Genomic DNA, 23825 nt, shown 5'->3' with positions numbered 1-23825 from the left:
GGGAAAGGCTGCTGGTGGCCTTTGTTGAAAAATAGCTGTCATTCAGCAATGATGTATATATTTTCTGTGCAAGTTTAATATTTTTTTGTAATAGTTGGTTGAGTGAAAAAATAGGAGGCATTACTTTGATTGGCCTTCCTGTTTCGGAACCATAGGCAGGTCTGTTCTGGACCTAGTTAATAGTTACCTGCAGTCTGAAAACTTAAAAATCATAGTATAATAGGAAAGTAGGTCTGGAAGGGACCTCGTGAGGTCTTGTGCAACCCCCTACTCAAGGCAAGATCAAGGCATGGGACGGCCTCTTGCAGCCAAGGGCTTATTCCATGGGAGGACTCATAGCTACCAGCTGTTCAGTCCTGCAGGCCTTCAAAGCCTGGTACTCCCATGAAGCAGATAGGAGCCACTCACCCTCACATGCACGTTGATGTTTGCCTTGTGTCTTGCAGCTTGGTGAAGCAAGGCCATAAGGAGGATGAGGCAAACGTAGCTTCGGTGTGGTTCAGCGGAAGGCTCCATATCCGAGTGTGGCGTCCCATCCCTGCAGGTGCTGAGTTGTTGTACTGGCCTAAAGAGGCCCATGATGGCCCTACCGAGGGGGAGGGAAGAAGGCTGCCAAGTGCCTCTGACACAATAGCTGTTCCTGAGGAAGAGGAGAATCCCAATGGGGAGCTGGCAGCAGCAGCAGTGACAGAGACAGGAACTCCAATGGTGGAGACTGTGGTTCAAAGGGAAGGGGCCTCCCCTGCTGGTAAAGCAGCAGAACCTTTCTCAGGTATGTTCCTGTCACAGGACACAAGGTTTTGTTCTAACTTCCTTTTGAAAAGGTGGCTACAGTGCTGTTAAGCAAAGAGTGAGCCCTCCTGAACACACCCTGTGAGAACTGGTTGCATTAGCACCCCCCTAGAGTAATGCTGGCTGCCAAGATTGTGGAAACCCTCAGGGGAGCCAGTCTGAAAACACTTTAAGCCTTTCCCAACCACTATCAGTGTTGTTGATCCCTCCATGAGAACAGGTGAGCAATGGTTCCCTGTCTTCCTCTCCTCCTTCAGGAGAGGTGGCTGGGGATGTGGGGGGAGTTGGGACTACTGTCTAGAGCAGGGGTGGTCAACCTGTGCATGGGTGCCATAAGAGGGAAAAGGGCAGCCTGTGTGTATGGCACGTGGCAGAATGGGTATGGGACAGGCAGCAGAGTGGCAGATAGGAAGCACAGGGAAGAGAGCAAAGCAGCAGATTGGGTAAGGGAAAGGGACCAGACTGGCACTTGGTGAGTGTGCAGGGCTAATTTGTGTTATGTCTGCCAAAAACGTTGGCTCCCACTGGTCTAGAGTTCTGTGCAAGAGGAAGAATGTGGGTGTGATGCAGGAGTTGACTCCATTACTGAGCAGTTTTTTAAAGCTAACCCAGGTGGAAGGTGGGACACTATCAAGTAGCCATGAGCTCATACTATGCAGAAATGACTGCATGGTTCCAGTCATGGCTGCTGTTCTTCCAATCTGAGAATGCATACTGAAGACTGGCATTTGTGCATTGAATTATTGACTTCTAAGGAGCCCCACAGATGCATGATGAGCTAGTGAACTGTGGATAACACTGACCCTGCAGTCACCATTAGCTCCACTAACCTTATCCTTATCTTACACCAGTGCCAGAAGTATCAAAACACAAAGGAACATGCCCTACTGCTCAGCTTTGCCAATCATGACACAGTTCCCAGAAATACTTCCTCTGTGGCGTGTGCTTCCTGATACAATGGAATTGAAATTCTTCCCTCTCTCTAGAGTGAAAAGTCTGCTTGCATTCCTCCCTTCTGTGTTCAAGGAACTCTCTTGCAGTCAGTTTTTGATTCTCTCCCTAATTCTGTATTTATGCAGGTTGCTCTGATATTTCCAAAGTGATGGACAAAGAAACCAGAGCCCAGGATGTCCCTACTGATGAAGGCAAGAAGCAGCCAGCCAAATGTTCCCACAGGCTGCAAGGCAATAACCTGGAGGAGGAGATCATGACTCCTACAAATGAGCTCTCGGAGACTGCAATCCTGAGGAAAGAGAACCAGCACCCTGAGAGTACCTCAGCAGCTGAAGCTGATAACAGATGTAACAGGGGGGTGGTTGAGGGTGTGGATCCCCTGACCGAGGCAGAGAAAGCAGATGGGAAGCGAAGAGAGGCACATTTGGGAAAGCTCCAACTGCCACTGCCTCCATTGAATGGAGTTCGACTCAGTGCTCGCTTGGCTGGGAAGCCACGCAAAATTCACACGTTGACCGGCCAGTTCCGGAAGTGCCTGCAAGAATGCAGTGCCAGGGTGTCTGGGCAGGAGGCCAACAGTTCAATCATTTATGAGGGAGAAGATGCTGTGGAGACCTGTAAGAAAGCTGGAAAGGTTTCCAAAGGCTGTTCCAAACTGGAGTCCTCGAAGCCCAGAAAGAAGGGCCTACCTGATGCTTCAGAGGAGCAGAATGAGTACCCCAAAGTAGAAATCACTGTTGAGCTGGGGGAGGGGTCCTCTGGTAAGCTGGGTGTCTCCCAGCAGAAGTCCCAAATTCAAAGTGAGCGCAAGTACCACTGTGGGGACTGTGGCAAGGCCTTTCTTCAGCTCTGTCATCTCAAGAAACACAGGTTTGTCCACACCGGCTACAAGCCCTTCCTGTGCACAGAATGTGGCAGGAGCTACAGCTCTGAGGAGAGCTTCAAGGCCCACGTGTTGTTCCATCGGGGAGTGCGCCCCTTCCAGTGCAAGCAGTGCGAAAAGGCTTATGGCACGAAGCGAGACCTGAGGGAACATGAGGTGCTGCATACAGGCAAGCGCCCCTTCACCTGTGAGGAGTGTGGTAAGACATTTGCTCGCCGACCCTCCCTGCGCATCCACAGGAAGATCCACCTTGCCAAGGAGCTTGATCCGGCCAGCCCCAAGGGGTGTGAGTGCGCCATCTGCGAGCGCCGCCTGGCCAACCCTGGCTCCCTGCGCAATCACATGCGCCTGCACACTGGGGAGAAGCCTTTTGTCTGCCCCTACTGTGGCAGGGATTTCCGGCAGCAGGGCAACCTGCGGGGGCATCTGCGGCTGCACACTGGTGAGAAACCCTACAAGTGCCGCTTCTGCGGGGATGCCTTCCCCCAGATCCCAGAGCTGCGGCGGCACCTCATCTCCCACACAGGGGAGGCCCACCTGTGCACGGTCTGCGGCAAGGCACTGAAGGACCCTCACACACTGCGGGCCCATGAGCGCCTGCACACAGGTGATCGCCCATTCAAATGCGAGCAGTGCGGCAAGGCCTACACGCTGGCCACCAAGCTGCGCCGGCACCAGAAGTCCCACCTGGAGGACAAGCCCTACAAGTGTGACATCTGTGGTATGGGCTACACCCTTCTACAGAGCCTTACACGCCACAAGATCACCCATCGGACAGCCAGGGACTCCAACAAGCTGATGGAGGCTGTGGTCTCACTGGACAGGGACATGCAAAAAGCTGCCAGGAAGAGGCCCAAGAGGAAGGCCCCTCAGGTGGGGGATACAAAGGAGCCTACAATGCTTGTGGTGCACTCGGCTTCCACAAGTGAGGCAGAGCTCCTGATAACTGCCAACGGCCATTGCATTGCTACATTTCCTCCCACAGGCAGCTCTCCAGAGCCCATGGTGCTGGGCTCTGAGACCTCTGCAGGACAAGAACCAACAAACAAAGACATCATTGAGATCACCATCTCTGAGCATGAGGACAAATGTATCATTGTGCAAGACAAAGGCTCCCCAGGTGACTTGGTCATCATCCAGGAGAGTGTGGGCTTCAGTCATGTGGCTGAGGTGGTGGAGGTGGAGACTGGGACCTGATAGTCTCTCCCCACCCTTGCCTTGCCTATTTAGCCTTACTGCATCCAGACAGAACGTGTGTGTGTGTGTGTGTGTGTGTGTATATAGATATAGATATATAAAAAATCTATTTTCCAGCTCTGTTGCATTTTTCAGTGGTGCCAGCAGTCCATGGCCCTACCCAGCAAGAGGAGAGGCTACGAATGTTCATACTGGCTTGTGCCTACTAGCCAGAAAGTTGGCAACTGACCCAGGTCTCAGGGGCAGCCATCCTTCCTCTGCTGGAGGCCTGAGGATAGAGTGGGTTGAGCCTGGGGAAAGCAGGAAAACCTCCTTAGAAGAGAAATTTCACTCCTTACCCATACAAAAAACAGGGCTACTGCTGCCCACATTAGTCGGCCAAGGGTGGACAGAAACCAGAGTTCTTTATGGCAGCATTTCTCAACCTATGGGTCGCAACCCAAAAGTGGGTCGCAAGACTATATGGAAGGGTCATGAACAAAAATGGATCAAGAAACTTGAAAAATGGATTCTCCTTTAAAGGAGAAAAACCTTGGAAAACTGTGGCTTTTCCCTTGCAGGCTGGCAGAGTTCCAGCCTGCAAAGAGCTGCTTGGGCCCTCCCCTGCCCCACACTGGGGGGGGGCTGGGACCTGGGGGGGCAGCCCACTGCCCACCCCTCATGCTCAGAGGGGTGGGCAGTGGGTCAGGGCTGAGGGGTACTGGGTGGGACTGGCTATCAATGTTTACAAATGGGTCCTGGTACAAAAAGATTGAAAACCATTGCTTATGGGCATGCTCCAGCAAAGGCAAGGGCAAAAGGAAAGGACAAGGAAAAGCAAGCAGCTGCTGAAATGGTTTAAAATCTCCCTTCCTCTCCTTGCTTTGGCTACACAGCACTGCTGAGCTGCTGTTTTTCAAATACTTCTTCCCTTCTAGGTTTTCCACTTGAAACAGCAGTATCTCTGACTTCCAGAGGAGTGATGCTAGAGCATTAGGCACAGCTAGAAAGATGCTGAGTTGGTTACTAAAATCAGAAACAGAGAAAATTAGGGTTGGAAGGGACTTCAGGAGATCATCTAGTCCAACCCCCTGCTCAAAGCAGGACCATCCTCAACTAGATCTGAGCCAAAGCTTTGTCTAGCCAGGTCTTAAAAACCTCCAAGGACAGACAGTCCATAACCTCTTTAGGTAACCTGTTCCAGTGTTTTACTACCCTCCTAGTGAAAGAATTGTTCCTAATGTCTAACCTAAACTTCCCTTGCTGCAACTTGAGATCATTGCTTCTTGTTCTGTCATCTGCCACCACTGAGAACAGTTTAGCTCCATCCTCTTTTGACCCCCCCCCCTCCCCCACCTTTCAGGTACTTAAGGGCTACTATTAAACTCCCCCTCAGTCTTCTCTAGTCTAAATAAGCCCAGTTCCCTCAGCCTCTTATAAGTCATGTGTCTCAGCCTCCTCACCATTTTTATTGAAGTCTCCAATTTTTCCACATCCTTTCAGTAGTGGGGGGCCCAAAACGGAACGCAGTATGCCATATGTGGCCTTGCTAGTGCTGACTAGAGGGGAATAATCACTTCTCTTGACCTACTGGCAAACACCTACCAATGCAGCCCAGGATGCCATTAACCTTTTTGGCAACAAGGACACACTTGGCTCATATTCAGCTTATTGTCCACTGTAACCCCCAAGTCCTCTGCAGAGCTGCTGCCCAGCCAGTCAGCCCCCAGCCTGTACTGCTGCATGGGATAGTTCTGTCCTAAGTACAAGACTTTGCATTTGTCTTCGTTGAACCTCATGAGATTTCTTTTGGCCCAATATCCTCCAATTTGTCTAGTCAGTCTGAATCCTAGCCCTACCCTTCAGTAAATGTACTACTTCCCCCAGCTTGGTGTCATCTGCAAACTTGCTGAAGGTGCACTGTATGCTGTCTTCCAGGGGCGCTCCACTTGAGACCAGCTGCCAACTAACATTGAGTCATTGATTACTACCTTCTGAGGCCAATGCTCCAGCCATTTTCTAGCCACCTTACAGTCTGTTCATTCAGCCCATACTTCCTTAGCTTGCCTGAGAGAATGTTGTGGGAGACTGTATCAAAAGTCTTGTTAAAATCAAGGTACACCACTTTCACTGGTCTCCCCACATCCACAGAGCCAGTCATCTCATCATAGAAGGAAATCAGGTTGGTCAGGCATGACTTGCCCTTGGTGAATCCATGCTGACTGTTCCTAATCACCTCCAAGTGCTTAGAAATTGATTCCTTGAGGATCTACTCCATGATTTTTCCAGGGACTGAGGTGAAGCTGACTGGTCTGTAGTTCTCTGGATCCTCCTTTTTCCCTTTCTTAGATATGGGCACTATATGTGTTTGCCCTTTTCCAATCATCCAGGACCTCTCCTCATCACCTGAGTTTTCAAAGATGATGGCCAGTGGCCTCAGGACCTTTGGGTGTATCCCATCCACCCCTGTGGACTTGTATATGTCTAGCTTTTCTAAATAGTACCTAACCTGTTCTTTTGCCACTCTTGGCTGCTCACCTTCTCCCCAAACTGTGCTGCCAAGTGCACTCTCAATTGGGCTTCTTTAAAGTACAGCCAGCGCTCCTGGACTCCTCCCTCTCAGACTGGCTTCCCAGGGGATCCTGCCTATGAGTTCCCAAAGCAAGTTGAAGTCTGCTTTTCTGAAGTCCAGGGTACTTACTCTGCTGCTCTCCATCCTTCCTTTCCTTAGGATTCTGAACTCATTCATCTTGTGGTCACTGCTGCCCAAGTCCACTATTACATTCCCCACTAATTCTTCCCTGTTTGTGAGTAGCAGGTCAAAAAGAGCCTGGCCCTTAGTTGGCTACTCCAGCACTTGCACCAGAAAGTTGTCCCCAGCACTCTTTAAAAACTTCTGGATTGCCTGTACACTGCTGTATTGCCCTCCCAGCAGATGTCAGGGTGATCGAAGTGCCCCATGAGAACCAGGGCTTGTGATTGGGAAACTTGTGGGAGCTGTTTGAAGAAAGCCTCATCCACCACTTCCTCCTGGTCTGGTGGTCTATAGCAGACCCCCAGCATGACATCACCCTTGCTGCTTTCCCCTCTGAGACTAACCCTGATTCTTTCAACAGACCTGTCTCCAGTTTCATCCTGGAGCTCTGAGCAATCATATGGCTCTTTTACATAAAGTGCAACTCCTCCTCTTTTCCCCTGCCTGTCCTTCCTGAACAGTTTGTTCCCATCCATGACAGTGCTCCAGTCATGCAAACTCCCACCAAGTCTGTTATTCCAATCATATAGTGCCATGATTGTGCAAGGACTTCCAATTCTTCCTGCTTGTTTCCCAGGCTTCATGTGTTCATGGACAAGCACCTAAGGTAACTAGCCGATTGCCCTGATTTCTCAGGAAGTATGAGAACACCTCCTCTGTTGCCCCCTCCTACTTGCTCTTCTTCCAGGTCACCCACTTCCCCACTTACCACAGGGCTTTGGCCTCCATCCCTTAGCAAAAGCCCTCCTCACTAGGTTAGCGAGCCTGTCTGCAAAGATGCTCTTCCCTCTCTTCATCAGGTGGATCCTATCTGTTCCCAGCAATCCTTCTTGGAACAACATCCCATGGTCAAAGAAGTCAAAGCCCTGCTGCCAACACCACCTGCGCAGCCAGGTAGAGTCAGTAAACACTGATAAAGCTTGGCCAGGATGGAACTCCACTTTCTGCTGAGGCAGCGTTGTGGCGCCTAAGAGGCTTACAGAATTGCCTTCTTTTTGCAAATGTTTCTCCTCCATAAGAGGAAGCAGCCCTGTATCCTCACCTTACATTTTGAATTGCTGAGTGGAAATTTTTAGCCATTTCATAATTCTTGAGGAATACTGTTATAGCTCCCTGGCATTTCCTGCTAATTTTCTTTCCTAGTGGTTGTTTCAGATCTTCCTTTTGCCTCCAGTGGGTCAGGCTTGCAGCAGTTGCTTTTTCTAGTCTGACGTGGCAGACATTCTGAGACTCGGCTTCAAGAAGGGGTTACAGTACTGCCTCAGCAGAAAGTGGAGACCCATCCTGGAACTTGTCCATTGTGTGGCACCCACATCTCTTTGCTGTGAGATGGGCTGAGCTCCAGGAGCTCTTCTGTCTAACCGCTTCCCTGGGCACCTTCTCCATTAGCTGCTGTTGGAATTGCAAGTGTATTGGCCATCAGTAGATCTTATCCCTGTCTATAGTGACCTGGGGCATAGCAATGACTTTTCTAACCATCCCATACTGGAGAGTTCCCATCCAGCCTCATTCTGGGTCTTCCCTGGAACAAGGATTCCAACAGCTTCAAAATCTTTTTTTCCATATCTTTGGCCAAAGCTTCCCTTTTCAAACCTATCCTTTTCCACAGCACTACTCGGATGGTGCTCCTCTTTCCTCTCCTGACTGGTGTTCATACTTTTCACCCTCTTCATTTTGATGTTGCTTAGACAAGGGAGACACCTATACCTCCAACTGTTCCTCCAAAGTCAGTCCCTCTAGCAGCCTCAGAGCTTCTGGTCCCTTTCTCTGAACTTCCTCAAGTCTGTCAGTCCCTTGAAGGGAAGGAAATGTCCAACTCGAGGGACTACATTATCATAGTGTTTGTGGGGGAGAGAACCCTCCTTGCTTCAGGACCTGATGTGTCTGTGTACAGAGCCCACCCCACTTGTTCTCTTTACTTTCCTCACTGCGAAATTTGCTTTGCTGCCTCCTGAGCCTTGGCCATTCTTGCTCCCCCTTTATCTTTATGCTGGATTGTGAGCGCACCTATGCTTGGAGCTCTTTCACAGTAGCAGCAGCAGGGGTTGGAAATGAAGCAGTTTTGCTATGTTTGAATCTTTCTCAGCTCAATTAGAACATAGCAGATGGTACCCTTTTGAAGTGTTCCCCTCTTGAAAGGGCCCCAAATGTGACACCATTGCCTCATTTCCCCAGTTCATGCCTGACTCCTCTGGGGTCCTTGGGATTATTTGTCCTCCTAGGTGTCCTGCTTCCTATTTAGTATTATCTAGGAACATCACTAGGTCTTCAGTCCCAAGTGATAGAACAAACCCAAAGGCTGCCACAACATTGTTCCCTTCTTGAAACCTTTTCTGTGCCTCATTCCTCATATTTAGAATCAAGTCAGGCATTGGGACATGATCAAGATAGTTTGATTTAATGTTGATTTGTATCAGTAGTTCTCAGCTGGGGTACCATGAAAACCTGCCAGGGTACTGTGATGTCACCACTGCTGCCACTGCCATGAGGTGGATCTACCCCCCATGCCTCTGTGTTCAGGAGACATACTGCAGCAGAATCAGGAAGAGCTGCAGCAGAAACAGCATGCAGGGGTGCCTTTCTACTGCAGCTGCTTCTCCGTTCAACTCTGATATATCTCCTGAAAAGGGAGGTGTGCAGGGCAGTTCTGGGAAGGGCTGCAAGCATGAGCAGGCACTCCTACCACAGCACTCCACCTGGCTGTAGTTGCAGTGGAGTGAATGTAACTATAATGATCAAATCAATAACATTAATTTATAATATAACATTTAAGTTATAATCATCATATATTTCAATTGGGGGGGGGTTTAAATGGGGTGCTGCTAATTTTTTTAAAGGTTTTGCCGGGCTGCCTGGAGTCTAAAAAAGGGCAAGAACTACTGATTTAGTAGAATAAGCCCCCATCACCAGTGCTTTGCTGACATTTGGTTACTACCAGCAGAGGCACTGTGCTCAGTCAGTTGATGTCACAGTACAGAGCAGATGGTCTCCATATGGATACCAAACTGTGTGGGGGTGGTGGTGGGGACGAGTGTTTTTGAAGTTAGAATGAGTCACAGGAAGTTCTGTCCTTTCTGCTGCTCCTCTGGTGACAGGCACAGCTCTTGTCTTTGTCAAATATTGACATGCCTGTACAGTGTCCTCACTGGAGCAGAGATCTGTGTGTGATCTAGGCCTCTATCCTGTGTCACAGCTTTGCTGGCTTGGGGATGGGGGAGAAGCCTATAATCTTGCCTCATTCCTCAGCTGTCACCCAGCCTTTCGGCCTCTGCTGGGCGCCCCCCCCCCCCCCCCCCGCCTGCTTTCTTCTGGGAAGCTAGATAGGAAAGAAGGAGAACAGTTGTAAATGATCTCCATGAAAGCAGAGAAATGCCTCTTTCTCTGAGGTCCATTATGATGAGTGGGGAGCTCATGTGTCCAGTCTTGTCACAATCCCTTAGCTCAGGACCAAAAAAACAAACCAGAGAAAAAAGAGCACAAGGACAGCCCAAGACCCACTGCTCCCCACCCCAGACAATTGATTAGCTCTGCAAAGGCCACCTGCCCCCTTGCTGGGCCATCAGAAGCATTGCAGACCAGGGTTGTTTACGCTGCTTCCTACATTTGAGGGCCTCTGGCTGATGTGCTGTTTTCCCAACTATGCCAACAAACTGTGTCCTCAGCCCACACTTCCCTCCCTTTCCCAGGCTCTGCTTTCCCCACTTTGTGTAATCCTCTGGATGGTTCTCTCAAACTCTGCTGTTTCTCTTGGACCTGTCAGGCAATCTGGACCTCATCTTGGGTCTTCCTAAAGGGATTCTCCGAAGCTTTCAGGGAGTGTTACTCTCCTCCCAGGAGGGGAGGGGAGGGAGGCTGTGGAATTGGTCTTTGTACTAGTGGCCAAAGAGTTCTCCCCCAGCTGCCCTAATGCTAATATTTGCACTCCTATCAGGGAGAGAGCAAACACTAGTTAAAGACATGGCTAATGCACCAACAGACTGCTTGAAAAATGGTTCTCCAGTGCAGAGCAGTTCAACCAAAGGGATTTGTTTTTAGGAGACATTGTTCCTCTGACTTCACCAGCCTCATTTACTGCACTCTGGACTTGTTCCATGTTACTTTTACAGGTCACACATGCTGGTGAAAGTTTCATCACTGCTTTAATGGGCTACATGCACTGCCAGATCTTCTCCATCTCCTGGAGTCTGGTTCTTAGTCATTTGACTTCCCATTTCCAAGTTAGTTTTGCTTCCCTGTCCTGGCAGTTTCCCTGTATCTCCAGGCTTTTGGTCTCTAGGTTTTCTGGGCAGAATCTTACTGTCTTATTCTCCTTCCTTTTTAACTTTGTTAGTATGTGCCCACTCTCCCATGGGTGCAGGATGAAGGGGGATGCCAGCTCTGCCCCTTCACTGCACAGGGTGTGGGGGATCATGTGGTGGAAAATGCAGACTGGGAGTTGCTCTGTTTAACTTGAAGGGCTGTCTGAATTCACAACAGGCTGCAACAGCTCCCTTCCCCACCAGTGAATCATGCTGCTTGGCTGTGGAGAGAAAGGAGAGGAGCTGATTTCCTGGTAGGCTGTCATGGTGCTCAGATAGCAAGGGGCTGAACGTGTGGATAAGCTGTGGGGTAGGGCTGGGAAATGCTTGATTTTCTCAAGGTGCTTGTCTACGTGTTGTGACTTCTGAGAAGGTCAGACCTGGATGAGATGAATCCGATGCTTCCCCTGAGGGTGACAGGGTGTTAGTGCCAACAGCAATGAGAAACGGTGGAAACAGAGTTTTGGAGCTCTTCCAGCTGTGTTGCTCTGAGCTGGATCAGATTGGCTTCTCAAGCAAGTCCTTTCTTGTTGCTCTGCTCCTGTTTTCCCACCTGTGACAGTATAGTGACCCTGGCCTCATGGGGGGCCTAAAGACATTTTGTTTTTGTGTTGCTCATGCCAATGAAATGATTGAAAGTGAAAAGTCACTGCAGGGGAGGGAAAAGCCAGCAGGAGGAGGGATAACGGGAACCTCATCCCCAGTGTCCCTGACCACTGTGACCTCCCGGGTCCTGTTTCTTCATGCTGGTTCAATATTAACCCAGGTGGGGTTCAGACTCGGACTATACTTGTCCTGTTCTTTCTGCATTCCCTTGCAGCCAGGGGCGTACAACATGGGAAACAGCAGAGGCAGCATGCTAGGCAGCTTACTGCTTCTCTGCCTCCTGCACCTCGTGCTCAGCCAGGATGGCGGTAAGGGTTGACCGGGTGTTGGGGAAAGGGAGGAGCAATGGGTGGTTTGACAGAAATAAATTAGATTTCCTCATTTCCAAGCTGCAGCTGGAAGGAGGAGCCTGCGTGAAAGGCTGAGTAGCATCCAGAAAAGTCTGTCAGAAATAGAAGGTAGGAATTAATGTAGACTGAAGACCAGGGAGAGGGAGAGTGCAGGGCTTCCCTGTTGCTATGTAGGGAGATGCAGCAGACCCTGCGTCTTGAGTGAAAAGGCTGGATGGGATGGCTCTGTGGATTTTGTGGGGTCAATTTGACTTTGTATTTCAAAGACCTTCAGCCCTGGAGATTCTTGCTTAGTCCTGGGCTTTGTGCTGGCCACATGTGGGCTTTGATATGCAAGAGACTGTCCCCTGGAAACATGGTTTGGCCATAGGTAGCTGTTGTTTTTCACTTCACTCCTGTTTAAACATGGCATACAGGGGCTGGAAAGAACAGGCCAGCCTTTATCTCTTCCCCAGAGCACTGTGACTGAGTCCATGTGCCTAGTGCTTCTTTTCTGCTCCCCATCAGGGCCTCTGCTTACCCTGGCTTCTCTGGTGTGGTGGAAGTCCCATCATACGGGACACCCCTGACTGTCCCCTCTTCTTCACTGCTAAGTGGGTAAAGGGGGGAAGGGCCATTTACAGGGACTCTGACTGAAGTGTGATTGGGTATCAGGGACTCTGAAAAGGGAGATGGAAATTGTTTCCTGGCATGACCAGCGACCTCAGGCTGCTCAGTAACACAGACACAGCCACTAGCATGTAGTGCCCAAGGGATAGTGAGCACTTTGGCTTCAACAAACACGTCTCCCCAGTAGCAAGCCAAAGGAACTCCCTTGCTAGGGCAGTGATTCTCAACCAGGGTGCTGTGGCACCCCGGAGTGCCTTGAGATACTTTCAAGAGTGCCTTGCTAGAGTGCACCTGGTAGGTGATGCAAAGATGATTCGCAAGATAAACCTAGGGATTTCAAAGAGGAATCCATAGTTAAAAACATTCTGACCTGTCATGGTCTTTCTGAGTTCTTTGCAATAGAAAAACTGATCTATTATTTTTTCCATAGTTAGAAAACACGTGAAAACTAAAAGCTAACATTTTCTGAGGGGTACCTCAAGTTTAAAAAGATAGAGAACCACTGTGCTAGGGGAACATGGGAGTCCAGTCCAATCACTCAGGGTGCATTGGGGTCATCACAGTCCTTACAGGAAGACCAATCCTGCACTGGGCCCCAGGGATGGATCTGAACGGTTTTGATGGGCCTCTTCCATTCTGTGTGTTACACAAGAGGACAGGCAATGAGACAGGCTCGTCCTTTGAGTGTTTGTGATCAGACATGTGACACCTGCAAAGCAGGCAAGGCCCCAATGACTGGTTACTGTTCTGGTTCATTAGTGTTCCTTGAGCAGCAGGAGGCATTCTCGATGCTCAAGCGCTCACGACGTGCCAACAAAAACTTGCTGGAAGAGATGCTCCCAGGCAACCTGGAGCGAGAGTGTATAGAGGAGATCTGCAGCTATGAGGAGGCCTACGAAGCCCTCGAATCCACCACTCTCGCAGTAAGTATGCTGCTGCCAGGAGGTGTTCCCTCAACTTGCTCCCTTAGGGAGTGATAGTCACAGAATCATACAAAATTAGGGTTGGAAGGGACCTCAGGAGGTTATTTAGTCCAAGCCCCTGCTCAAAGCAGGACCATCCCCAACTAGATCAACCCAGCCAAAGCTCTGTCTAGCTAGGTCTTAAAAACCTCCAAGGATGGAGATTCTACCACCTCTCTGGGTAACCTGTTCCAGTGTTTTACTACCCTCCTAGTGAGAAAGTTCTTCCTAATATCTAACTTCAACTTCCCTTGCTGCAAATTGAGACTACTGCTCCTTGTCCTGTTTCTGCCACAACTGAGAACAGTTTAGCTCCATCCTCTTTTGAACTGCCCCTGCCTTCAGGTAGTTGAAGGCTGCTATTAAATCCTCCCTCAGTCTTCTTTTCTCCAGACTAAATAAGCCCAGTTCCCTCAGTCTGTCTTCCTAAATCATGTACCACAGCCTTCTAACCAATTTTGCTACCCTCCACTGGGCTCTAATTTGTCCACATCCTTTCCGTAGTAGGGGGCTCAAAACTAGATACAGTACTCTAGATGTGGCCTCACCAGTGCTGAAAAGAGAGGAATAATCACTTCCCTCCATCTGCTGGCAACACTCCTACTAACGCAGCCCAGTATACTGTTAGTATTCTTCACAACAGGGGCACGACTCATATTCAGCTTGTTCACTGTAACCAGGACTTTGCACTTGTCCTTATTGAACTAAATGAGCTTTCTTTTGGTCCAATTCTCTAATTTTTCTAGGTACTCTAGTGTATCTACTACTCCCCCCAGCTTGGTGTTATCTACAAACTTGCCGAGGGTGCACTCCATCCCATCATCCAGGTCATCATACAGCCAAGGATCATGGTTGCCAAAATACCAGCCAGAGCCAGTCAGCTTGAAGCCTCAGAGGAAACTAAGAGGAAACTCAGCCCCCATCCCTTAAAGAAAGAAAGCACCATTCTAGGAAATGACTCTCAGTCCCTATTTTCAACTGTTAATCCCAGTTTTGCCTTTAGTCTAAGACAACTGATAAAACTTGTGTTATGAACAGTGGGTATACAGCAGAACAGTGTGGGCCTGGAAACACTGAGCTTTCGCCAGCAATGATCCCTACCCGTAAGTCTTGCACTGGAGAAAGTTGCCTGCAAGATGCTCACCTCGCTGCTCGCCATGGACCCCCTTAGGCCTAAACAGGGCCAGGGCTTGACAACATTTTTGGGCAGAGTGCCAAAAACACCTGCAACCTCAACTTTTATGGTATACCAGGGAGGATGGTGGGGAAGGCATGAGGGGCCTGATCCTTGTTGTGGCATTGCAGCCCCAGCCCCTTCCCCACTGTCTGCCCCAAGGCACATGCATACCAACTGCCAACAACAAGCTGGGCCAGGAATCCATGGACCCTGGTGCAGCTGCTTGCAGCCTCCCGGCTGCCTGCCACAGCCAACTTGGCCTCTGGGCAGGCCCCTACCACAGAACCCAGGCTGTACACAGCAGGCTGCAGGGAGGCTGCCATCAGCTGAACCAGGGTCTGTGAAGTCCTGCTCAATTTGTTGCAGGCGGCGAGTGCACACACACCTCAAGGAGGACTGCAGGGAAGGGTCTGGGGCTGCACTGTCACAAGAATTGGGCCTCTTGTGGCTCCCCTGCTGTCCACCCTGAGGTGCATGTGCCAAGCAAAAGGCATGCTCTGGAATGTGTATGGGGGGGTTGTCTACCCCTGGTCTAGGCACTCTTCCCTTCTCTGGCCTCTACACTCTTCTCCCAAGTATAGCCTCTCTGCCTGGTATCATTTCTTGAAGTGAGACCTTTGGCCCACCTGTCCCATGCCCTAAGGTCCATGCTGAACCCTTCCTCCCCAGTAGTTTATGCACATGCTTTCTAGAGTTTGACCATCATGGATAGCCTGGTCTACATGTTACCTTAAGGGACATGTGGTTCAAACCAGTAAGACACAAACTTTGCAAAGGGATTTATAAACCAAATTACTCATTACTGTTGGACTACAGAAGAGATGTAAGAATTACCTGCCTGTTTTCTCACCACTCTTGAAGGTTTCTTGGGATTTGCTTGCTCCTTTCAAAGCTCCAGGACCAATCTCCTGGACCTCACTCCTCCACCACAGGCTTCTCTTCCAGCACTACTCTAAGTAAACCTGATCTTCATAGAATTTCCTGTCCCTTCTTGTCAAAGTGACTTCCCTGGTCTATTTCAAGCCCTCATCTGATGGTCAAAGACTCCTGTCAGATAACTCTTACTTGGCTACTAACCCATATGGCAGGCAGGTTTCCTTAGGCAGTAGCTACCTTTTTGTCTAAAGGTGCTTCTATTTGAATGGAGTTCATCAAGAATTAATGGCCCTTCACTATTAGTCTTCTGCTGGTGCAAGAACTTACCCGGACACCACTTTTTGGTTTCAGCTTAATAGGGGGGTTACAAAATAGATGAAGGCAACCAAAATGGCCTTCCCAGAATTAAATGTGTTTGCAGATAATTCCACATGAACACAAATATGTATCATTTATCAAAGGGACAATACTGCAATAACAATACCACCTCCCACTGGTGCCTGATCTTGCAGGGTTGAAAATGTAAGATTTTGGGGACTGAAGCCCAGAATGGAGAAAGCAGCTGAGCCCAGGCAAAGCCAAAACCGCCAGCATTACTCATTTGGGGTGCCCAGTCTTCATTTGCCTGGGGACAAGCATTTTAAGTGGGGTAATTCTCTGGGCAATGCCTACCTGGAAATGATCTAGCACCTGGATATTGCAGCAATGCTGAGATAGATAAGACAGAAATGAAATAGGTTGCCTACAAATTGTCCTCCTCCATTTGGAGCGGGTCAGTAACAGGCGAGGCAGCCCCAACATTTGATAGGGAGAATTGTGGCTCAATACCTATCTATGAGCTCTGCAGAGTTACACTTTGCTCACTTTTTCCAGTGTGGCCTGTTCTTTTGCCAAGATGGTGCCTGGTTTTGGTTTGAATTTGCAGCAGCTCAGGCAGGGCTGATACTGTTTCTCTGCTCTTAAGTGTTTGCCTTTGTTTTGCAGACAGAATTCTGGAGAAAGTACAAAGGTAAGTTGCTCTAATCTCATTCAGCACATACAGCTGTGCCCCAGACAGCTGGCTCCTGTGTTGGGCCTACTCACTGGGGCAGAACACCTGTACTCTCTCCCCTAGACCTTAAGCCAGGGGCGGGCAAAATGTGGCCCATGGGCCGGATGCAGCCCACCAGGCCATTCTATCCAGCCCACAGGGCCCCTAAAAAATTAGAAAATTAATATTTATCTGCCCCTGGCTGCCTGTCATGCGGCCATGACTGACCCTCAATGGCTTGCCAAAACTCAGTAAGCAGCCCTTAGCCCAAAATCATTGCCCATCCCTGCCTTAAGCTGACTTGAGGTGTGCTGCACACCTGGGTCCTTTTGAGCTAACAGTGCTTTTTTCCTCCTATTTTGTCAGTATGTAATTCCCAGAGGACAAACAGGGCAACTCTGGATGACTGTCTAAAGGGTAAGAGATGCATGAAAATCACCTAAGCCTCTGGAGATAGTTAATGCAAAGTAACCTACTTCCTGTAGAGTTTGGGAGGAACATCTAGAATGGTGAGGAGGTCATCAGGTGGGCAATTTCAGAGGAAGGAGCCACACAGAAAGAGCCTATACCTTTTTTTCTCCATCATTAAACACTTCACAAAAACCTGACACTCTCCTTGGACTAACATCTGTTATCCCTAGTACACAACATATCCTGGTAACCCCTACTCCAGTAAAGATCCAGTCCCTCATCACATTCTCAGCTTCCCCATGCTCCTAGCCAAAGCCCTGGGACTCGGGGTTAAGGTCCAGAAGAAGAAGAGTTGCAGGGAAAGTTCAAGAGATGTGGGGCCAGGTGCTAGAGTGTATGTGAGAACCCAAGTTGTGGGATGGCACCTCTGATCCCTGAAAATGCTCTTTGTAGACCCATGGCTCTAGTTTATCCTGTGTTGCAATTCTGGCAGGTGATTGTGCCCTAGAAACAGGAGAGAACTATGTGGGGAAAATTAACATCACCAAGTCAGGGATCGAGTGCCAACTCTGGAGAAGCAAGTACCCTCACCGACCTGAGTAAGTTCATATCCCGCCTCCCTACATACTGAGTCCTGGCAAGGATATGGAGGTGGCTACGCAGCCCTGACTGGAAGAGCTCTCCTGGTTACTGTCCAGTCCCTACCTCACCAATCTTTTCCCATAGGTTTAATCTCACCATCTACGGAAATGTCAGCCTCACTGACAACTACTGCCGAAACCCAGACAACAACCCAAAAGGGCCCTGGTGTTACACCCAAGACCCCACAGTACGACGCGAGGCATGCTCTATTCCAGTATGCGGTGAGCCTCAACCCTGGGCCCTGAGATGTGGTTTCCCAGGCGGGACTAGCCTGCATTCATGCTGATGCTAAGGACTTCTAGAAGGGGAAGGGGGTGTGCAGAGAGGTTTCTGGAAGGCTAGAGGGGGAATGCGAGTCCTATGCGTGTGGAAGCTCTGCCTTTGATAGCAAGGACATGTAGATCAGCTGCCCCTTCACACACCTTGGTTAGGCTCCTCTGAAACTGTCTTCTCTTGACTGACCTAAATAAAGTTACTCTGAGCAGCTTCATGGTACCTGTGGCAGTACTGCCAGTTCCAAGGACCCCAAAATCTCTGGCCACAGGCTTCCAAATCACAAGGCTTTGAACATGCAATTCCTCCTGTTTGGTTCACTTCCTGGATTTTTTTAATCTTATACATAAAATCTCCCCACCTCCCCATGGGTGTGAGGCTCTCCGGGAGTCAGGATTCCACTTTAAATGTGCATCCAGATGCAGGTGCTCATTCCCCGCCTACTGTTTCAGCCTTCTGCAGTCCCCTCCCTTGCCTGATGAGAGACAGCTGCTGCCTCACATGTAGTTTCTATGCTCTTCAACCTTTGCCTCTACCTTTGCTGTCCCTGTATTTCCCACCACTCTCCTCCAACCGTCCTCTCTGCCATAGTCTAGTGCCCTTTCCTGTTAGATCCCCTCTTCCTGCAAAGTGGCAGCCATCTGCCACAGTGGCCTCAGGTTCACTAAAAGCAGTGGGAGTTTGTAGCTATATGACTGGTACCAGCAGCATTTTCACATGCAGAGGTTGCAAGGAAACAGCACAGCAGCTATTTTGAATAAGGGAAGTATCTAGGCTGAGACAAAGATCATTTGATCTCCCCATCCCCAGACAGTTAAGGTAATTAGGAAGCACCACTGCTTCCCTTTCCCATGACAAGGCATGGCCATCTATCCCTCCTCCATCAGCTTCCTCCTCCGTCAGCTTTGTTTGACCCATCACAGACACTTTTACTAGCTTTTACCCATCATGACATATGCTGGCTTCCCAGCTGACTGGAAGCCTTTCACACACAGTGAGCCATAGCAGGATGCCTGTGCTACCAGGCATCAGCTCCCCTAGGGAAGGGCAGGCTCTCTGAAACTGGGACTGAGCCAGCTGCTGCTTGCAGCAGTGGGTGCCATGACACAAGTGTACCAGTTCTACTACCATGGCTGGTGGTGGAAATAGAGCCCTTACCAGCAACACCCCAGCACTGGGTTCCCATAGTGGCAAAGAAGTAGAGCTGAGCTAGAGTATGTCTGCTACTAGACCAACAACATAACTGGGAGAGATGTTAGACAAGCTCTCAAACACAAACTACCCTTCCTCTAGGGTTGCTAACCCTGTTTGAATCTATTCCAGGAGGTTTTTGGAACACCAACATGCCCGTGACATACAATGTGAACTTGCATACATCTGTCACGGATTACAGTACTTAGACTTGATGTCAGGGAGGCAAATGCACACTACTATTGTATTTTAAAAACCCACCAGCCTACTGTACAAATCAGATTCAATATTTAATATTTATTTTATGAATGCCCTATCATTTATCTCCTAGGTGACTCTCCTGGAGATTTGTATCTAATTCCAGGAGACTCCAGGGCAATCCTGGAGGGTTGGCAACCCTACTTTCCTTGCTGACTAGAGAGCTGTGGTGGCTGTAGATTAGAGACAGTTTCCTGGGTAACTTCCTATAAAGCTTGTTACCAGATGCTTCTGAGCTGCCAGGTTGCAGCACGAGTGCAGACATCCCTCTGCTCTGGATTTCTGCCTCTGCTTCCCCAGTGGCACCTGTGTGACAGTCCAGAACACTAGGAAAGTGGGAGGAGGGACAGCTTCATTAACACCTCACATTGCTGCTCACTGTAAAGTCTCCCATGCGTGGATGGGATTCAAGATGAAGTGCTGTCAAGCACGAGCGTCCTATGGAGAAATGGGATGTACTGAGGTGGCTCTGAAGCCAAGTGGAAGCCAGGCTGTAGTCAGATGCCAGTAGCCACCCTTCCCACTGCAGGTCCAAGAGTCTAATCACAGCTGCTCCGTGCTTTCTTTTTTAGGGCAGGACGCGACTACAGTTCCATTTAATCCACGGTCCCGCCCACCAAGCCCGAGAACAAAGCAGCCATGTGAGGAGAAAAGGGGGCTGTGTTACACTGGTAACCTCTCTGTGACTAAGTCTGGGACCAAGTGTCTGCCATGGAACTCAGAGAAGGCAAAGGAAATACTCCAAGGAAAAACGGTCATCCCAGAAGTGGTACTAGTGGAGAATTACTGCCGGAACCCGGATGGTGATGAGGAGGGTGTCTGGTGTGTGACACATGAAGAGCCACATAACTTCAATTACTGTGACCTGGACTACTGTGGTGAGGAGCTGTGGAAGGGTGGGAGGTGGTGCTACTACAGCAAGGATGTTGGGCTGGCTGGTTAGAGGCAAGCTACACTAGCCAGTGCAATATGGCACTACAATGAAAGGCCTAGGTCTGAGGGAGGGAACTCAAGGAGCTTGTGGTGAGGAGGGTGTTGAGTGGTCCAAGGGCTTGTGGGAAACCATATGGATAGGTCACCCTTGGGTGGAAGTTGATGCAGGGTTACATGAGGTTAGCAGGAGCCCTTTACTGGAGAACAACCTCCCCCACTTGCCTTCCACTTTGCCAGCCACCAGGATGCTTCTTGTTCGCTCTTGCACTGGCCCAGAAGTGTGGACAGAACGTGACAAATTGGGTCTTGCTTTAAAATACAAAGCTTGTACTAGCCCCACTGAGCATGGGAAGGGTGCAGCCCATTGCAGCCTTGCCTTTTACCATGTCTCTCTCTCTCTCTCTCTCAGACAGCCCTCTGGATGATGTTGGGGATGAGATGGCTGTATCCATAGGACGGACGAGTGTCCCAGAGTACAAAGCCTTCTTTGATCCTCAGACTTTTGGTTCAGGTGAAGCAGGTGAGCAGAAGACCCTGGAGACCCAGCCACAGCACCAAGAACACTGGAAAGGGGCAGCTTCTTCCCACAATGCAGTGGTCCTCAGAACACCAAGTCTGCTGAATGCTGTGCTGAAAGCAGGATCTATGTTAGGCTTTGTCTAATACCTTACCCAAAGTTGAACCTCCAATTACTGCAGAAAGCCCTAGCTTTCCCCTGCAGGAGCTGCTGGAGGGGAGCTCCCTGCACTTAGGCTTTGTTCACAGCAGAGCGCTATAGATGGTGCAAACATGCTGGCTGTGGAGGGCTTCCAGAAAGTCCAGTCCCAGTCTCTCCCAGCAAGAAGCACAGGAGAGAGTGGGGCATGAGCCATAACTGAGCAGGGAGCTACTAAATGCTGTAGTTTCAGGCTTTCCCAGCTTAGTATACTGGCTGTAGACAGGTCCCCTCTATTGTGAATTGGACAGAATAAGAGCCAGGCTGCCTGTCTCCCCAGAGTGTGGCATCCGCCCTCTATTTGAGAAGCTGAAGATTGCTGATAAAACAGAGAAGGAGCTGCTGGAGTCCTACATAGAAGCCCGGGTTGTGAAGGGGGAGGAAGCAGAAGTTGGCAGTGCTCCCTGGTAAGTGCTATTTCTTCATGTTGCTTCCTGTGACACTCTCTTCAGCTCAAGCCAGGACAGTCAGCTGGCATGGGGCATGGAGCCAGCATCACCTCTGCTTGTAGCCTGCCTAGGGGCTGACTTGGTAGTACTGCTACAGTTGGGGGAGAGACTCTCTGCCCTATGGAGTGAAGTCCACAGTAGTCTGCAGACTGTCCCCCCCACTGGTTCCAGCCCAGGAGGCAGGTGCCTCTACTGGTAGCCACAACAGGGACTAAAATACTCCTCAGTTCTGGGTTCTCATGACTGGACATGGTCCTGGCTTGGCACAAACTCTGCCACTGCTGTGAAGCACACAGGAACATTCAGCCAGCTGAGCTAGTGGTCCTGAGAAGCGCTCTCCTTCCCTATCCCTCCTAGGCAGGTGATGCTCTTCAGGAAGAATCCACAAGAGCTGCTGTGTGGGGCCAGTCTCATCAGTGACCGCTGGATCCTGACTGCTGCTCATTGTCTTTTTTACCCACCCTGGGACAAGAATTTCACCACAGATGACCTCTTGGTGCGCATTGGCAAGCACTACAGGGCAAAGTAAGAGCTTGGATGGTGGGGGTCATCATTGGAGTTCCCCAGACAGAGAGAAAATGAGGCTAGGGCCTGGGAAGGATGCCACCTAGTACCCAGAAAACCTCCTGAGGATCTGACTAGTGTCATGTGCTTTCCTTTGCAAGTGTGCTCCAATGCTGCTTGCTGCTGCTCTGCTGTTCCCCAAGCTCCTAATCAAAGGGAGATCAGGCTGCCTCTTTGCAGTCCTCCCTGGGATCCTTTTCCCATTGTATGGAGAGAGAGGGTTTCTTGGTGGAGGGCACAAGTCATCTTGAGCAACCCCAGGACAGTCACTTTTCTCCTTCCTCTGGGAACTGTGCAGGTATGAACGGAACCAAGAGAAGATAGTCTTGCTGGATAAAATCATCATCCACCCCAAATACAATTGGAAAGAGAACCTGGACCGAGACATTGCACTGATGCACTTGAAGAAACCCGTTGCCTTCAGTAACTTCATCCACCCCATCTGCCTGCCTACCAAAGAGATTGTGCAGCGGTAACAAGGCTACAGTCTAAAGTCAGGGATGGGAGGTATCTTTGGGTCATAGTAAAGAACTGGAAGGGGGCAGCTATAAGAAGCAGGCTTGGTACAACAGAGCCAACTGGTAAGGTGCCCTTGCCACAAGATTGAGGATCAAGCCAGTAGAGAGGGAATGCATCATGTCACTATGTGGCTGCAACCTCATACCCTTTTTTCTTTTTTGCAGCCTGATGTTAGAGGGATACAAAGGGCGGGTTTCTGGCTGGGGAAACCTCTTCGAGACCTGGAGCTCTACTTCTGCTTCCCTGCCTTCAGTTTTGCAGCAAGTGAACCTCCCCCTTGTTGATCAGCAGAACTGCAGGGCATCCACCAAGATCAAAGTCACTGACAACATGTTCTGTGCAGGTAGGTGTGGGTGGGTGGGTGTGCCTGGAGAAGACTGTTCTCTTGCTTCTGTTTGAGAAGATGAGAGCAGGAGTGGTAAGCTGGAAGCTGTTGGTTAGGCCACATGGCTAGTCTCAATGGCTGTGCGGCAGCTAAGGACAGAAATGGAAGATGCCCAAAAGGTGGTGGAGGAAAGACTAGTCCTTTCCTCTCTGATCAGATGCCTTTTGACCTTCTTTTCATGGCCTACAGGCTACAGTCCTGAAGATGCCAAGAGAGGGGATGCCTGTGAGGGGGATAGTGGAGGCCCTTTCGTCATGAAGGTATGTACAACGAGCACCAAAGCAGTGCTCTGCTCCTGAGACACGTGGCAAGGTCTCTCAGCTGAAGCCTTATGTTCTTACATGGCAGTAGTGACAATTGAAAGCCCCAGATGGCTGGTACTGCAGTTACCCTAACATAGCAGATCCTTATCTTATTCCTAAAACACATTTAAGCCAATCCCACCCAGTTTCTAGACAGCAGTGCACATTGAGGTCCAGCTCTTAAAGAGATTACTGAGTGATGTGCTCCCTGTGAAATCAGTTAAATTGTTTGCAGTGAGCCTCTGCCTAAGCCCTCTGGCAGGCTAACTCCTGAGCACTACCCACAAACCCAGCAAATTAGAGTCCTGGTTTATGAAACTCCCATGAAATCTTGTCTCTGTAGAGAATAGTAAAATTTGTTTTCCTCTTCATTTAGAACCCTGATGACCGCTGGTATCAGGTGGGAATTGTCTCATGGGGAGAAGGATGTGACCGTGATGGTAAATATGGATTTTATACCCATGTATTTCGCCTGAAGAGATGGATACAAAAAACCATCGACAAACATGGGCGGTAAAGGGAGATCTTGTCATTTCTCCACTGTTCCCAGCTCAGTTTCTCTCTGCTTCAATCTTTAGAAATACAGTTAAGGTTTTTTGCTTAAGATGGCTTGAGATGTATAAAAAGGAAAAAAAATCATCTCTGGAAATAAATTTACCAATAAAGTGTTAGTATTAACAATCCTGTCTTCTTTCTGGGTGGGAAGTCCTGAAGG

The 23825-nt window shown here is 49.6% G+C and overlaps 2 protein-coding genes across 3 annotated transcripts in view; both read left to right on the top strand.

Moving 5' to 3' along the window:
• ZNF408 (zinc finger protein 408) overlaps positions 1-3942 on the top strand; it is a 9413-nt gene extending 5471 nt beyond the window's left edge. Inside the window, exons 3-4 of the mRNA XM_025207938.1 lie at positions 447-772; positions 1872-3942. Of these exons, the coding sequence (XP_025063723.1) occupies positions 447-772; positions 1872-3826 (2281 nt within the window). The 3' untranslated portion in view covers positions 3827-3942. The remainder of the gene's footprint in view (positions 1-446; positions 773-1871) is intronic.
• A 7698-nt stretch (positions 3943-11640) lies between these two features.
• On the top strand, positions 11641-23770 carry F2 (coagulation factor II, thrombin). 2 transcript variants are annotated; one of them, XM_025207950.1, is made up of 15 exons: positions 11641-11772; positions 11860-11922; positions 13183-13346; positions 16423-16447; positions 16835-16885; positions 17373-17478; positions 17606-17742; positions 19816-20121; positions 20586-20696; positions 21172-21298; positions 21698-21865; positions 22203-22376; positions 22588-22766; positions 22998-23068; positions 23487-23770. In XM_025207950.1, exons 1-15 carry the CDS (start codon positions 11694-11696, stop codon positions 23625-23627), a joined length of 1902 nt encoding a protein of 633 aa, XP_025063735.1. In that variant the 5' UTR covers positions 11641-11693; the 3' UTR covers positions 23628-23770. The 2 variants fall into 2 exon arrangements, with proteins under 2 accessions (XP_025063735.1, XP_006026972.1); XM_006026910.3 differs by lacking the exon at positions 11860-11922.
• The last annotated feature ends 55 nt before the right edge of the window (positions 23771-23825 follow it).

This window comes from Alligator sinensis, unplaced genomic scaffold, assembly GCF_000455745.1.
Source record: "Alligator sinensis unplaced genomic scaffold, ASM45574v1 scaffold592_1, whole genome shotgun sequence".
In the NCBI taxonomy this organism is placed as follows: Eukaryota; Metazoa; Chordata; order Crocodylia; family Alligatoridae; genus Alligator; species Alligator sinensis.
The sequence above is the reverse complement of the archived record's forward strand: the minus strand, read 5'-3'. Positions and strand labels throughout refer to the sequence as shown.

Coding starts and splice junctions, on each gene's coding strand:
- F2 (XM_025207950.1), top strand. CDS start 11,694: ATGGGAAACAGCAGAGGCAGCATGCTAGGCAGCTTACTGCTTCTCTGC. Junction 16,886..17,372: donor TCTGGATGACTGTCTAAAGG/GTAAGAGATGCA, acceptor CAATTCTGGCAG/GTGATTGTGCCCTAGAAACA. Junction 20,697..21,171: donor TTTTGGTTCAGGTGAAGCAG/GTGAGCAGAAGA, acceptor CTGTCTCCCCAG/AGTGTGGCATCCGCCCTCTA.